The sequence below is a fragment of the Limulus polyphemus genome, unplaced genomic scaffold (assembly GCF_000517525.1).
Source record: "Limulus polyphemus unplaced genomic scaffold, Limulus_polyphemus-2.1.2 Scaffold2979, whole genome shotgun sequence".
Taxonomy (NCBI): domain Eukaryota; kingdom Metazoa; phylum Arthropoda; class Merostomata; order Xiphosura; family Limulidae; genus Limulus; species Limulus polyphemus.
In genome coordinates this window covers 91,871-109,147 of record NW_013668589.1, presented here as the reverse complement: position 1 = coordinate 109,147, position 17,277 = coordinate 91,871, and the positions used below count along the sequence as shown (strand labels likewise).

The 17,277-nt window shown below is 33.3% G+C and overlaps 1 protein-coding gene across 1 annotated transcript in view; it reads right to left on the bottom strand.

Annotated features, from left to right (window-relative positions):
• LOC106468360 (4-hydroxyphenylpyruvate dioxygenase-like) overlaps positions 1 to 17,277 on the bottom strand; it is a 43,611-nt gene that overhangs the window by 12,185 nt on the left and 14,149 nt on the right. The window contains exons 3-6 of the mRNA XM_013928778.2: positions 6,707 to 6,769; positions 4,336 to 4,483; positions 3,609 to 3,691; positions 2,532 to 2,621 (exon numbers count right to left, since the gene is read on the bottom strand). Coding sequence (XP_013784232.1) covers positions 2,532 to 2,621; positions 3,609 to 3,691; positions 4,336 to 4,483; positions 6,707 to 6,769 — 384 coding nt within the window. The remainder of the gene's footprint in view (positions 1 to 2,531; positions 2,622 to 3,608; positions 3,692 to 4,335; positions 4,484 to 6,706; positions 6,770 to 17,277) is intronic.

Below are 17,277 nucleotides of genomic sequence, written 5' to 3'. Positions count from 1 at the left end.
AACCAGATGAGATAAAACACAGGTGATGTTTATTATACTCATGTAACATTTGTTGTTTACCACACACCAGAACCAGATGAGATAAAACACAGGTGATGTTTATTATACTCATGTAACATTTGTTGTTTACTACACAACCAGAACCAGATGAGATAAAACACAGGTGATGTTTATTATACACATTTAACAAATGATTTGTTGTTTACTACACAACCAGATGAAATAAAACACAATGTACCAATGTACCTGATGCATACTAAATGACCTAATGAGATAAAATACAAGTCGTTTATATTACACACCTAACAAAACATGAATTTATGTTTACTACATGTACTTGAAGATAGAAAAAATGATCTAATGTTTACTATATGCACCTGATGAGATAAAAACAAGCTGATGTTTACTACATGTTGTACATACTTAACAAAACATAATCTGATACTGACTATTCACACCTGAAGAGATAAAAACAAGCTGATGATCACTACATGTTGTACATATTAACAAAACATAATCTGATACTGACTATTATTAGTTTTGATCATAATGTCCGTTATCTTTAAGTTCCACAAAGCAGTCTGTAATGGAATGGACTTTATGATCAAGTTATCTTTAAGTCCCACAAAGCAGTCTGTAATGGAGTGGACATTATGATCAAGTTATCTTTAAGTCCCACAAAGCAGTCTGTAATGGAGTTGACATTATGATCAAGTTATCTTTAAGTTCCACAAAGACTCCATTACAGACTGCTTTGTGGAACTTAAAGATAACTTGATCATAATGTCCATTTCATTACAGACTGCTTTGTGGAACTTAAAGATAACTTGATCATAATGTCCCAGCAAGGATATGTACACCAGTATACACTGAGATGATTAATTATTGAAATAAACTGTGCATCATTATATAGAAAAAAGTAAAATATTAATACAATTCATTTTCTGACAGACTAAAGTTTTCCATTGTTATAGATACAAATACTTACATTATTTCTTTTGAATCATGAGAACATAAAAGATAACGGTGGTTCTATATTAACATCAGTATCTTCACCTAACCAAGACTAATGGTTCTATATAAACATCAGTATCTTCTCCTACAAACCAAGACTGATGGTTCTATGGAAACAGTAGTATCTTATCCTACAAACCAAGACTGGTTGTTCTGTATAGATAGTAGTATCTTCTCCTACAAATCAAGACTGGTTATTCTATATAGATAGTAGTATCTTCATCTACAAACCAAGACTGATGGTTCTATATAAACAGTAGTATCTTCTCCTACAAATCAAGACTGGTTGTTCTATATAGATAGTAGTATCTTCATCTACAAACCAAGACTGATGGTTCTATGTAAACAGTAATATATTTTCTACAAACACTGATGGTTCTATATAAACAGTAGTATCTTCTCCTACAAATTAAGACTGATGGTTCTATATAAACATCAGTATCTTCACCTAACCAAGACTAATGGTTCTATATAAACAGTAGTATCTTCACCTGCCTATTGATGGTTATGAATTAAGAGCAGAGGTGTGTGCACCAGTATGTACTAACTAGTACACATAAGCAGCAGGGATGTATACACTAGTATGTACTAACTTGTGTACATAAACAGCAGGGATACGTATACCAGCATACACTAACTAGTTCACATAAGGTAGTATCTTCATCTACAAACCAAGACTGATGGTTCTATGTAAACAGTAGTATCTTCTCCTACAAACCAAGACTGGTTGTTCTATATAGATAGTAGTATCTTCATCTACAAACCAAGACTGGTTGTTCTATATAAACAGTAGTATCTTCATCTACAAACCAAGACTGATGGTTCTATATAAACAGTAGTATCTTCATCTACAAACCAAGACTGGTTGTTCTATATAAATAGTAGTATCTTCATCTACAAACCAAACTGGTTGTTCTATATAGATAGTAGTATCTTCATCTACAAACCAAGACTGATGGTTCTATGTAAACAGTAATATATTTTCTACAAACACTGATGGTTCTATATAAACAGTAGTATCTTCTCCTACAAATTAAGACTTGTTTATATAGAACAACCAGTCTTGGTTTGTAGATGAAGATACTACTGTTTATATAGAACCATCAGTCTTGGTTTGTAGATGAAGATACTACTATCTATATAGAACAACCAGTCTTGGTTTGTAGGAGAAGATACTACTGTTTATATAGAACTATCAGTCTTGGTTTGTAGATGAAGATACTACTGTTTATATAGAACCATCAGTCTTGGTTTGTAGATGAAGATACTACTATCTATATAGAACAACCAGTCTTGGTTTGTAGATGAAGATACTACTGTTTATATAGAACCATCAGTCTTGGTTTGTAGAAAAAATAGTACTGTTTATATAGAACCATCAGTCTTGGTTTGTGGATGAATATAATAAGTCGTAATTTTTCTAAACAATCATAATTCAACCTGTGAAAGTTAAGTTCTCCTGACAATAAACTGTTTAAGTACAAATATTTGGTGTTTTATAAATGTTGGTAACTTACAGTTTGAACAGTAGCAAAACGAACAGTTCCACAGTCATCTGTTTCTTCCCAGATGTCTTTCACAATTGTTGCTCCTCGCTCCTTGGCCCGCTGAAAATAGTACAGGTAAAACCATATCATTAAAATACTTTCTTAATAACGTTATATTTATTCGTGCTAAGACAAAATATTCAGCTCCCGGATACTACTTATCTTTCAAACCTTGCAGTGGTGATAAACATTTGAATATTATACATTATCGTTTATTATGCTTTGCCAAACCATATTATAAATATATTTTTCGTTCTTAAATTCGTGGCCCGGCATGGCCAGGTGGTTAGGACGCTCGACTCGCAATCTGCAGGTCGCGAGTTCGCATCCCCACCTCGCCCTTTCAGCCGTGGGGGCGTTATAATGTTTTGGTCAATCCCACTATTCATTGGTAAAAGAGTAGCCCAAGAGTTGGCGGTGGGTGGTGATGACTAGCTGCCTTCCCTCTAGTCTTACACTGCTAAATTAGGGACGGCTAGCGCAGATAGCCCTCGTGTAGCTTTGCGCGAAATTCAAAACAAACAAACCTCTTAAATTCGTAATTATATGTTATATATTTCGTTCAATATATTATTAAAATTATAAACGTTTGTGCTCTCTGGAATACTTGGTAGCTTTTTTGATGCAGAAATTTCCCTAAGATGTTAGGCTATAATAAGTTATCATATAATATTTGTGATAAAACCATGTTGAAAGTGTTACTAAGTAAGTCATTTAGTCAAGTGCTGATTGAAAGTTTTGGAAGCGAATTAGTACGACATTAGGCTTAGTATTGCATATTTAAATTAAAAACGTCCAAGGTGAATATTGCGAGAAGTAAACTGTGTGTAATTTGCATTCAGGTGCAAGACAACGTACAATATTGAAATTATGTTTATTTTCTTTATGACGTCATTGATTTAACAGATGCAACCAGGCACTGAAACGTTCCTAGATGTTAAAAACGGATAGATGTATAAATACTTGGTACAATATTGTGCTGTATGCTTATAACGTATGATATTAAAACAAACAAGACTTCACTCAACAACCAAAAGTCCTTGTTACCTTAACAATCACATCTAGATCTTCAACGGTGAAAGCAATATCCTTAACTCCGTCTCCATGAGTTACAAGATGGTCTCCGAAATCTGTTGGGAATAAGATGAACTTTTGATCGAACTGAAAAGTGACAGCATCAATAATCAATCCATTAATTTTAATGGAAGTTCCATTTGATCGTACGCCAGAACAACAAGGAAATTATTTTTTTTTATTCATGATAAGGATATTTTACTTATTGTTGAATAATTAGGCTTTCTATTGATATAATATGCTTGAGTTTCACATGGTATCTATTGATATCAAATAGTTTACTCTTACAAAATTTGTACTGATATAAAATATATTTATTGGTATAAAAAAGGTTTGTTTTGAATGGTTTCTAGTTGTATAAAACTGTTGAGACAAAATATATACTGTAAACTTTTTCAAACTTCTTATTTCTATACTATACGTCATATACACCAATATCAGGCGTATCTTGCCCCACCAAACATACTCGCCCTTTCTGCCGTGGGGGCGTTATAGTGTGACGGTCAATTCCGCTATTAGTTGGTAAAAGAGTAGCCCAAGAGTTGGTGGTGATGACTAGCTGCCTTCCCTCTTGTCTTTCACTGCTAAATTAGGGACGACTAGCACAGATAGCCCTCGTGGAGGTTTGCGTGAAATTCAAAAACAAAAAACAAACAAGCATCTTGCCATTCATAGCAATACAATTGGAAGAATGTTTTACCATTGTTATTTGGATTCAGAGCTGATTTGAATACAAAAGTAATTCTATTTTGGTTCACTACGTGAGCCACCACTTCCCGGGATCCTGTTTCCAAGCCCATGTAAGCCAAAGGTTCGAAACCCATTCTGACGCAATAATAAGAAGCAGCCTGCAAAAGAAAAGTAAAATAATTTCAGTAAATAAAGTGTGGTAAAACATTATCTACAAAGTAATGTCAAAAGTTACCCAAATAACGTGTATTCCCAACTGTGCATCTTTTGAAATAGTCAGTAAAAGTAGTCTGTTAGATATCTACACGTATTAACAAACAAAAAGCAACTCAGACTGAGTGTAACATTAGAATAAGAAAACAGAAGCATGTAGTTGTTTGTAGTAAAAAATAAGTGTTTGTTCAACCAATATATCCCTCGTTTTGTTCTGACAGAACTGAATAATTACTGGGGTAACGTACAGAGCAAATGCAGCTGTAGAACAGTTCAATCTTCAGTTTTATCTTAGTGCTCCAATCATCTCATATTTAATTGTGTTTTTCGAACATGAAATTGGTTTTTGTTATAGCAGAAATTATACAATGGGTTATCTACGCTCTGTCCACCACGAAGAATCGAACCCCAAAATTTAGCGTTGTAAGTCTATAAACTTTTCGCTGACCAACTGGGGGACCGAACATAAAGAGGAATGTAACTAGTACTGCTCACGCGTCTTAGAATTCAATGTTTCAAACAACCAAAGTAAAACAAGTTTTAAATATTATATTTTTGTCTTGGTGTTTTCACAAACGGCTAGTGTTGCATGTTTGAAATTATGAAGTGTTTACAGGTTTTCCTAAGTTACTTCATCAACTAATTCAGCAGAGCTGTATCTCTCTCTAAAATAACGTACAGAATTATTTAAAATTTCCTTCATACGTTTCTACGTGATTGAAACGATTCTTTTCAGTTTGGGTTAAAACTTTGTTCATCAGGGCTGTAGCTTATTGATTCCTAGATTTCTTGGAGAATTTGTCTAGTATGGGTGTAGATAGGTTTGTAAGGACTTCACAGATTCATTCTGAAACAGTGACAATTGTAAACTGAAACCAAGGACTCTCCTGCGGGTCATAAGATTTAACCTACGTCATCGCATCTCCGATGCTGTACTTCTTAGTTTTCACTCCATTGTTATGAATTCTGGCATGACTATTGAATCATGTAAGTCGGCTGTTAAGCTTACGATTCGTTTTCCTGGCACTGTTTGAAGTTCGACTTTTCAGTCTTTCTGAGAGACCCGCTATTCTACATGTCTTTATGCTACTGATTTTACAAAACACTTAATTTTTTTACGATGATATTTAGCGAAATTTAGCTTAAATACAATACCGGGTATAGAAGCTATCAACCATGACATTTCGTGGCCAAATTGGAGAATAAGGTCAAGACCCCCATCTCAATAAACGTTCTCCTCATCCTCTAACTAAACGTCCAAAATAGAAAGTAATTAAAGCATATATCCTGTCTTCCGGAAACCCAGTTTTCACCTTTTTTCTTATACTTAGAAAAGCTGCACCTCGTACTTACTTCTTCATTATTACATCTACCGAGTAGACTGTTTTCCCTTCAACTTAAAGGAAGATTTTACATAAGTCATTACTTACACAAAACCGCACAATTAGTTGACATACTTTTGTCTTTCTCGAGAATTTTTTAAAATTTTCATTTCGTAAGGAAAATCCTTAAAATTTCACTTATCAACTATGCATGGTTAACGAAGTATAACTTAAATAAGCTATTACGTTCTCATTATATTATTAGTGACTTTAACTAAATGCCGCGTTCGTACGAAGTTTGTCTTAAATATATTGCGTATAATCGTTCACTGTTTCATTTGGTTATCTCTCATATACTATTTAAAATGTTATGTTTTCCCAGAATATAATTTATCGAAAATTATCTTTTCACTGTCAATAAATCAAAATAATTATCAATTGGAATTGTGTTTGTGGATTTAAAGACCAAGGAGTTTAAGGACACCATTTAGGTGATTCGGGGGGTTTCTTCCCCTGTTTATGTTGCGCTTTTTGAATGAATATTAAATAATATAGGAAATAATCAAAGCAATTATTCCCAAAATACACTGATTATTATATTTTAACTTTTAAAAATAACCAACACCCAAGATTGTCCAAAGGCCTAATTCTCCTGGACCTCTAATAAAAGTTGCCTATTGAAATCTGAAATGTACTCTTGCAATGGCTGTAAATAAAAGTAGTAAAAAAAAGGTTCTATGTTTTTTGTCACTATTTAATTCCTATATATTAGCATTACAAAGAATTTTAATGAATATTGACAAATATTTTTTCTTCCAATTCTTTTGGAACACCAAGACTACGTACTTGTTTTGCGTTTCCAACCCACAGAGTGATATGGTCGAAATGAAGAAACCGCCCTCTGTCGGGCTGAAAAAGAAAACCATAAAAAGCTTAAAAACTGATATAAATATATTTATAAAAATCCTATGCATATACATGGAGAGAAAGAGCGTGAAATATAAAATATTACAAATATATTTTTCTTATCGTAAGTTTGATAATCAAAAATAATTTATTTTTCTAGTATCTAGTAAACTTATAAAAATGAAATAAAATATATCATTTGACACTAAATAAAAAGGATCATATAAATCTATTTTTGTTATTTGTTTGTTTGAAACTAAGCACAAAGTCAGGCAATGGGTTATCAGTGCTGTGCTCACTGTGAGTATTAAAACCTGGTTTTTAGTAGTTTGAGCCCTCGAATGTACCGCTCAGCCACCATGGAGCGAATCATATATAGGGAATATTGAACTACGTTTATTATACTAAATTTCTTGAATAAATAAAACCATTCATCTCTGGTTCATGAGAATAGGGTTTTAAGCTTCCTATCTCCGGTTCAGGTTAAAGAACAAAACTCAAAATGTGTATAACTTCACTCTCAATGTATTTCCTCTTCATTTACTTTCTCATTAAATATCCAGCGTTCCCTGGGAATCACGTTTATATTTTTACATCCAAACCAGTTTCCTCACTTTTATTTTTCCACTAATTGAATAAAGCGCACTCTATTTCCTTGTTTGATAAAATCATGTGCATCTGCCTTACTCTTATAGCAATCTTTTACCCTCCAAAAGTTATATAAAGTATTTCATTTGGCATATTTGTTATTTTTAACCATTTTTCCCTGTAAAAGTAGTCCTGCTGTACGGTCTAAACATATTCTCAATAATAATATTCATTACCTTATGTTTTATAAATATATTAAAGTTGCTCAATAGAACAGGTATATATGTTTCCTACAGAAACATTAGTTCATAAAAAAAGTTATGCAAGGTGTTACTCATTTTTAAGGATGAAAGAATGGAAGAACTTGACCCCATGTATCTCATGATTGTTTATTACCATCGCTGGGCGAGGATATTGCAATCGGGTCCATATGTATGCCTGTCTATGACTCCGCGCGCCTATATCGAAAAGTAATACATCAATGTACGCGAACATTTTACACAAGGTGGTAAGTCAGTATGGGACAGTCCTCCCCAAATTTGGTGCGGATCCAATTCCGGATTACTTTGAAGATTTTTTTTATAATGGGGAGATAGGGAATTTTTGCGGTAATCGGGTACTAACTCTGTAAAATATGATCGGATTTCTACCAAATTTTATGGGCACATTAACGTTTATACTCCTGAGCAGAATTTTCCGAGTTTTCGAAGGTGAAATTTCACGTTATATCCAATATAAACGCATGCAATCTCGAAAAGGAGCGGCGGGGCGAGGGTGAGTAATTTCTCTGAATGCTCTTGTTTGTAAGCGCAAAGCTACACAGTGGACTATCTACAGTGCGGCCACTGCAGGTATCGAACCGTGGTATTTACGTATATAAGATCCATGATTACCGCTGAGCCACTTGGGATGAGAGGGGTACATGCCTCAAAGTTTCTTCTGCGACAAATTACGAATGAACTGTTCAAAATTAGAACGTCTTAAAGTCATTACACAACCTATACTACAAACGTTTTGTAGTTGTAGTTGTTATAACAAGTCCTATACTACAGATGTTTCGTAGATACAGTCTCTAATTTAATATTGTTACGACAGCGGAAGTCACGTGACTCTGGTAACACGCCATGAACTTCTAGAAAAATCCTGCCCCTTCCTGAAATCTCTAGAGACTACTGGATGTGCGGTGGTCTTGTATATATAGACCTGTAAGAACTGACTGCGAGTAGGTAATGTATAATTGACAGTTGAGTCGAGCACGTGAGACGTTCGTTGTGAATTATAGCGTTTGTTATAGCGCGACTGTGGAAATTAAGTGTATCGCAAAGTTGTATTCAGAAAGAATAAACCAGTTTTATTTAAGAAAGGACTTGTATCGCTAAAGTTTCATCGGAAAGAAATTTTGCGGAAAATTAACTAACGAACGGAAGCGTAACAGTATTATATTGTTTCTTACCGGTGAATTATGTGTATCTAAAAGCACACGAAAGACTTGGAATGCTGCAAAACGTTAGTAAACTGCACATAATAAATTATCCACTTACTCAACGCTTATCTAGCGAGTTGAACAGGCTTTTGTGTGTATTAATCAATATGAAATGTTACTTGACTTCTAACTATCAGAGGACAAAAAAAAGACAACCTAAGCACTTAAGATACTACAAAGGAAAGAAGTAATTCACTTCGATTTATCTCTTACAACCAGAAAAAAAGAAAAATGCTATTATTCTACATTTGCTGGAAACAAAATGTTATCCACACCATACATTATATTACGTCTATCTTTACAGGAAGGATTGTCAAGCACTGTTAAGATTTATTATTACAATGACGATTAACTCCTGGTTGTAATATAATCAAGCTACCGTTAAAACTAAATGTTGTCTCTATTTGAATTATCAATGTAATAATAAGTAATCCTTACAGTTGACTAGAGTCTTAATCTCGACAAGCCACTATGTAACTAGTCTGAATTCGTAATTGTGTTGGTTGAAGATCCTATTTAGAAAAACGTTACCACTTAAGTAAGAGTTAATAAAACTGGGAATTTCACAGCTTACGGTATGACATTGTAAAGTGAAACCAAACACATTTTCTTTCAAATTAATCTGAGTATATTATATGGACCACAGGTACAACCCGCTCTCTATAATTTATAGATAGGCCTAATTGTAAGTTTAAAGTTAGGCCTAACTTAATGAGATTAAATCAATTTTATATCTACTATTAACTTAGGATTCAGCTTATTTTGACTTAATTTTATTGATTAACCAGGTTTAGTTTTTAGGGTTACCAAGTGTCCCAGTTTTTGACCCTTTTGTTTTGTTTTGTAATAGTAAAAGTATTAAATTCTCCCAGTTTCTTTGTACGTCAGTGTGAGTTTGATATGTCAGTTTGTCTTTATAAAGGTTCCATTAAATTTTACTAGAAGAATCACCTGACAAAGACAAATCACATATTACAGTATTCTCTCCCTTTCTGCTACATTTTACTAACTTAACCTGTTACTGGACAGTTGCAAGTATTGAAATTTGAAGACCTGCCCAGCCATTAACAAAGAAAGTGAAGAAACATCATTTTCCATTTCAGTACATTCGAGATAACTTTGTTGCATTTTTATTTTATATATTATTATCATTTTTAAATACATTAGCTTTTAACAGTTTCTGTCTATGATTTTCAAACTTGATGTAATAAACAACATATTATTTATCGAATGTTAAAAAGTGTTACAGTGTCACTCCATTTATAAAAAAAAGTCCCAGTTTTCACTCTGGAAAGTTGGTAGCCCTATTAGATTTACATTATTTTCTAGGCAAGGTTGGGTGACTTAGAGGCCCCTCAGAAGTGAACATAAGTCAAATACAGTTCAGTACTATTTATTAACTACAGTTTGAGCAATAAATACACAAACAATGTGTAGATAATATACAAATTACTAATTCTAATATTTATAATAAATATGAAGAAAAGACAATGATTTTTTTAATATTAAATGGCCGTGTAAATCTTTACGGAAGTACAAACAGTAAGAACATGTTAATGAAAAATGACAAAATAATAGGTTTATGTGAAACGAATGTAATCAGTGTTGCCATAATGACACACACACAGTCGCAACTATGTTTTTAAATTAAACATAATTTTTTTATTAATTTATCTTTCTCTTAGTAGGAAGCCCTTTCCATCTTATATGTCCCCCCCCTTTAATCTAGCACAGCTTCTAGGATATACATATCATGAACCATGATAGTTATTCATACCAGGGATCACCCAGGAATACGGGCAAGAACCATCTTAAAAAACAGACCTGTTCTTGAACAGCACTCAAGACCTATCTCATTGGCCAAGGCTTCTAAAATATTGATAATAGCAAAAAAAAGTTGATTTTCCGATTGTTAAATAAAATTCATCCACTTGTTTTTCATATTATTGTTTCACAAGCCTGCAGAAAAAAACGGCTATGAATATTTTATTCAAACCTACTAAAAAAAACGCCTGCACAGGTCATAGGACTATTTCTTTATTGATTCTTGAAATAGAAGGAGAGATTTTATCAGTTTTTTCATTGCTACTGGCCAAGTTTCTCTTCAAGGTCATGATTCAAGCATCGAAACCTACAACAAAAACTGCTACATATAGTGCGCCAAAATCTATGCACAGCTACTAAACAAACTCCTGCAAAGGTTGTAGGGCTATTTTTAAGTTAATTCTTAAAAGCCGAGATTTCTACCCTCTAATATTTTCTAAGTTCTTCTTCGCTACCAAGATAAGCTCTTCGAAGTCATTCAAGCATTGCAGAAATGTAGAAGCCATTTAAGCACCGTTATACTAGTCCTAAACCTTCGTTTTATTAGAGTAAACAATGTGTATATTTATAAGTGTCTCAAGCCTTATTATTGATTATAGTTTTACAAGTCCCTAAAGAAAAAACGGCTACGAATACTTTACTGAAACCTGGACAATAGTAATGAATGCAGTATTGAGTATTTCATAGGGTAGTTTTAAAATGGATTCAAGCGCCTTCGTTTTTTCGCCCTGAAGACTTTCTCCTTCACTTTACGCCATTGAAAAAATCCAGTGTTTTACTAATGCGAATTAATTGAAAAATAATTTGTGCAACATATAGCGCATTAATTGGAAACTGCCACATTAAGGATTCATCATTTCTCGAGTTGGCTGTTGTACTCTGTCTCTAGTGGTTTTCTGTGACTATTTTCAGTGAGTTTTCGAACAATAGACGGTTACCATGATAGATTTCTCTAACCTTGGGTGTGGTGATTTATTCTACTGTGATTGTGTATTTTATTATTCAAAATTTTGTTTCACGAGCCTACAACAAAATCGACTGGGTATTTTGCACCAAAACCTAGGCATATGTACGGTATGAAACAATGCGAATTTCCATGACCTATTTAAAAAGTTCATAATTTTTCGTTGTAAGTTGATTTACGTGGCTATAAATATATAATGTATGCCATATTGTTGTGAGTAGCTTCCTTTGTACTCGGCACTTGTTAAACGCGTATTTACACGAAACCTCGGGCACAAAACCATCTGGCTTAGTAAATAATGGTTGGGTGGAAAAAAGCCAATGAAGCAGTAAACTGTTGAAAACATCTAACATTCAAGTGAATGCATATGTAGCTTAAAATTTATTCTCCATAAATGGGCATAAAAAAACTTGAGAAACAATATAATTAAAAACTGTTAATTTAAAAAAAGGGAATAGAGATCGTCAAAAAAGTATAGAAACGAGTTGAATCAAAATGCAAAGATTATATTTTCAAACCTACACTAGGGACTCTAAAAATGTAAACAAACTAGGCTGGATATAGTGTCTACATTGTTTTATCAAGCTACAAATCCCTATTTTGACTCCATCTCTAGAGTACTTATCAATTTTAGTGGAGTCAAAATAGGGCTTTGTAGCTTGAGAAAATAGTGTATACACTATTTCCAGGCTAGTTTGTTTTCTTTTTTTCTGAGTCCCTAGTTGAAGACTTGAAAGTATAATCTTTACATTTTGATTCAACTTGTTTCCGTTTTATTGAAGATCCTTATTCCCCATTTTAAATTAACAATTTTTAATTATCTTGTATATGTATATAATTTATATTTGTATTAATATAACCATATCCATGTGTGTGTGTGTGTTTGTTGTTGTTTTTTAGTATTTATATAGGCTACTTATGTTCAGATGTTATCATCATCAACAAATATAATTATTTTTTTTATTAGAAACGAACACACGAGGCAACGAGAAGTTCAAACCAGTCAACGTTTACGTTAAACTTGTTATTTTTGACTCGCATTTCATTATAGTTTTGTTATTGTATTCACAACAAAGAAAATGTAATAAAACGATAAGAAGAACTAGGTTTTACACAAATAACACCCCGGTTTTTAAGTAATTCAATGTATTATTTGGTCCAGTAACGATGAGTTTACAAGCAGTTTTAAGTGTTTAACGAAATGAACTCATTTTTTGCATCTCACTTTACACAGATCTGCTAATATAACTTTAAAAGATGCACAGCAAAGTAAACAGGAAGTTGTAAAGCTAGATGACGTTCATTCTGTTGTTTTCTTATACTTGGCTGCGTTCCAAGTAAATATTTCTTAACTATGGAATTTACTTGAAAATTATAGTAAGAATAGTAGATATTTATCAGTAAGACAGCGTTTCAATAAGAATATAAAAATAACGTGATGAACCAACTTCAGCTCCCATTGTTCATATCTCCTTTCCCCCATCTTGACATTCTCTCTAAAGATCTAGAGATAGACAGAATAGAAAGGTTACAGGAGAAGATACAACGTTCAAGGCTTAACTAGTTTGCTACTCCCATGTTGTCCTAGTTATTGGGAACTAGTTATTAAGTACAGTCTGTAGGGAGAAAAGTAGCTCTTATTCTGGGGAATTTCCATTATCCAAAACGTGCGATCACTTAGTTACTCATATTTAGCGAAGTGTATTACGTTGAGTCTATAATTTCAAAAGTAAAAGTACGATATAGGTACACTTTTTTTTTTAATAAACCGAATTGTAGTCCTATTGCCTGTTTTTGTAGCTAAGGGACACCTCTATACTCTGTAGCCTTGTAACTTTCAATATTACCTTGATCTAATTTTGACGTGGAAGCACGACCAGACATAAACACGATAAAGATCCATAAAAACACAGTTCAGTTTCAGCAGATTTTATTGCAATGACTAATGGCAGGTAAAAATAGGTCTAGTACTAAAATTAAAAAGCTAAAAAAAATGGTTTCGCTTGTGATGTTCCCTAAGAAACATAAAGAACTTTATGTTTGGCTAATGAGGTTCCGTAAGAAACATTAGGCCTAAAATGCTAAAGAACTTTAATGCTTGGCTAATTTATTGATTTTCCACATGTATACAAATTTGTATAGACAGACTTTAATGCTCTATTTAGATGTCTTTCAGAACTTGAGAAACATTTGACTTAACTCACATTCTCTGTGCAGAACTACCTAAAATGTGAACAAACACTCAGATTAACACAGCCTTTCGTTTCTAATTGAAAATTTTAATTATTAATCATTTTATAAACACATTGAAATACTTGTAACGTTCTTAGCAAATAACATCTAAAATAATAAATTATAAATAATAAAATAAATGATAAATAATAAATTATGAGCAATCAAATGTAATAAGAATTTTACATGAATTGATGATTGAACTTTACAAGAATTTTGTTATACCTCAAAAAATGAAATCAGGACTCACGTGAACTAATAATATACAGTAAAATCAATGGTTGTTTAAAGTCACGAATAATATTTAAAGTTTGTCGGAAAGAGCACGAGCAGATTCTAGCCAAATATATTGTTGGTTTAATAAACTTTATATTTATGGAGTAAATCGGATAACTAGTGAAAATTGATGCGTCATTAAAGTAGTTAGGTTATTACAGTCACTAAACCAATTAATGGAATATATTTTGTAAAGTACTCAAGCTAAATCAGCCATTAAAACCATAATTTTTGAGAAGTAACCACACTAGATCAGTTATGAACGACTATATTTCTGGGACGTAATTAACCTAGATAAATTACAAAAGACAATATTTCTGGTAAGTCATCAGACTAGATCAGTCTTGGAAGACTAGATTGTTACCTATCTGCTTGTTTGTTAATTTCCGGTATAAATTCTTTTCGAGAAACTTCAGCGATACAAGTCCTTTTTTGATTAAAAATAGTTTATTCTTTCTCGATACAAACTTTGTAATACACAGAATTTCCACAGTCACTTTAAACTTAACAACCTTTCTAACCCACGCTATAAATCACAGCGATTCACACACTTTACTTACGGTGCCTACTGTTCCCTTGACTCATTTATCTATCTGCTTATCTCTCTCGCTGGTTTTCTTTGCCAAGCTTATATACTAAACAAAGAGGGCGTTTAGCAAACACTCGGACATTCGCGGGGTTCCCCGATAATTCTAGAAACTCCAGCGCGCATGCTCCCAGCGTCACGCGACTTCCGCTGTTGTAACAATATTTTTGGAATGCGAGGAAGATGTTTAAGGATTTGTACGTGTAACGTGTATATGTATGGTGTTTTGAATTGTATTTCACTCATTATAATAGACCTATATTTACACATGATATGAAGAATATGTAGCATTAATACTATTAATTTATTCTTCTGAAAACAAGTATTAGTACTACCTATTCTTTACTGTGGTGAGTAAGAGTCAACTAGCACACCATACAGTTTTCTTCAGTTGATGGTAAGGTTGCCTGACCCGCTCCAGTTTCCTGGTTGGGCAGTTCTTGTGAATAATAGTAATGTTATTTCAAATGAAATATAAAAAATAATTAAAATAAGTAATCTGTGTCAGAAATGAAAATAAATAATGTTGTATTGTTAATTTTATCAGCTTTGTAGATGACAAAAAAAAAGAATAGAAATAATTAAAATTCACTTGCTTAAACTGGTTCACACCATAACAGTTGTTGTTTTGGTTGTTGTAGAGCATAGCCACAATGGGCTCTATGCTGTGTCCATCGCGGGGAATCGAACCTCGAATTTTAGCGTTGCAAGTCGGTAGACTTACCGTTGTCCCACCGGGAGATAACAATTGTTGTTCATAAAAAATGATGATATATGATGGTACATCGGTGTCTTAAGGTAGAAAAAAACAACACAGGACATGAAGATTGAGAAATAGTGTATGTGTATATAAGTAATAAAAGTGTTGAAAAAAATAAGGATGCAGGGATGGCAATGCCTAAAAGTACAGAAACAAGGTAGGGATGAATACACAAAACCATACAAAAATCCCTATACAAGTTGCCAAATCTTTCCAAGAAAAACTTTTGTCTGCAACTAAAATTTGAATTCCTTTCATTTACATAAATTCAGGTTTTAAAAAAGCAATAAACTGAATAATGTTATAAAGTCTTACAGTGGCTAATTCTCAAAAGCTTCTAACATTGACTCAGTGGCTACTTATGTAGAGATTTTTGTGTATTCATCCCTACTTTGCTTCTGTACTTTTTGACATTGCCATCCCAACATCATCCGTATTTTTTCAAATTTTTTTATTACTTGTTTTCCTTCTTTTTTTAAACAAAACCAATGAATATTTTATAATGAATGACAGTCGCTATGAAGGCAGCAGTTTTAGCCTAATGTGATGAGTTGTCTTGATGATATCGTGTGTTGAAGTGAGTGAAACGCTATACCGCTTCTGCACTCCCCAAGTTAAAATGCAACATTTTGGTGGGTAAACCATTGCAATAACTTCAACCTTTGGTGAGCTAGCCCTTCTGACGTCAGGGTCAGAATAATCAGCAGAACATTTGGCTGTTACGCTACTCGCAGGTTCTCTACTTGAGTGATGGTTTTTGGCTAAACTAAAGGTCCTAATAACTTTTCAAAACCTATTAGGTGTTTATAAAAGTCTCTTAGATTGTTATAAAAGAGATTTGAGACTATGATAAGCAATACATAATATGTGTCGGCCATTTTTTTTTCTTACATACTAAGTAAGCACTACCAAAGCATACTCTCCTGTAGTTTTAATCAATTTTTAGGATACTGTTACGACAGCGGAAGTCACGTGACCCTGGTAACACGTGATGGATATCTAGAAGATTCGCGAAAAGTCGAGATGTACGCTTTTATTATATATAAGACCAGCAAGAAGTGACGGCAACAATAGAATAGTGGACAGAGAGATTGAAGATATAGACGGACAATTGAGTCAAGCGCGGTAGTAAGTAAAGTGCGTGAATCGTTCGTTGTAAATTATAGCGTGTGCTTAAGTTAAGTTTGGAAAGAATTTCTACGGAAAATTAACAAACGAACACAGAGACGTAACATTACTGTTACGTCTCTGGTCGTTAGTTAATTTCTCGTATAATTTCTTTACGATGAAACTTTAGCGACACAAGTCCTTTCTTAAATAAAACTAGTTTATTCTTTCTCAATTCAACTTTGCAATACACTTAATTTCCACAGTCAATTTAACTTAACTAATTTTATAAAAACACGTTATAATTCACAGGGAACAATTCACGCACTTACTTACTACCGCGCTTGACTCTGTCTGTCTGCAATTCAATTCCGATTAATTTGTCTCACGTTATCCGGCGCATTTATATACAGGAATAGAGGGCGCCTAGCACATACTGGATTATTCGTGATGTTCCCCGATCCTTCTAGAATATCATGACGTGTTACCAGAGTCACGTGACTACCGCTGTCGTAACAATACTATAAAATCTCCATTCCTGATCTTTCGACTAGCCCTTGTTCAGTGTTACTGATTAACATCTTTTTTGATGAAAGAGTTAGCACAAAGGATCACATATAAAGTGTAATAGACTTAACATAAGACCCAAAACTCGAGCGCTTTCGAATAGTTGACTATTCTTCTTCAGGAG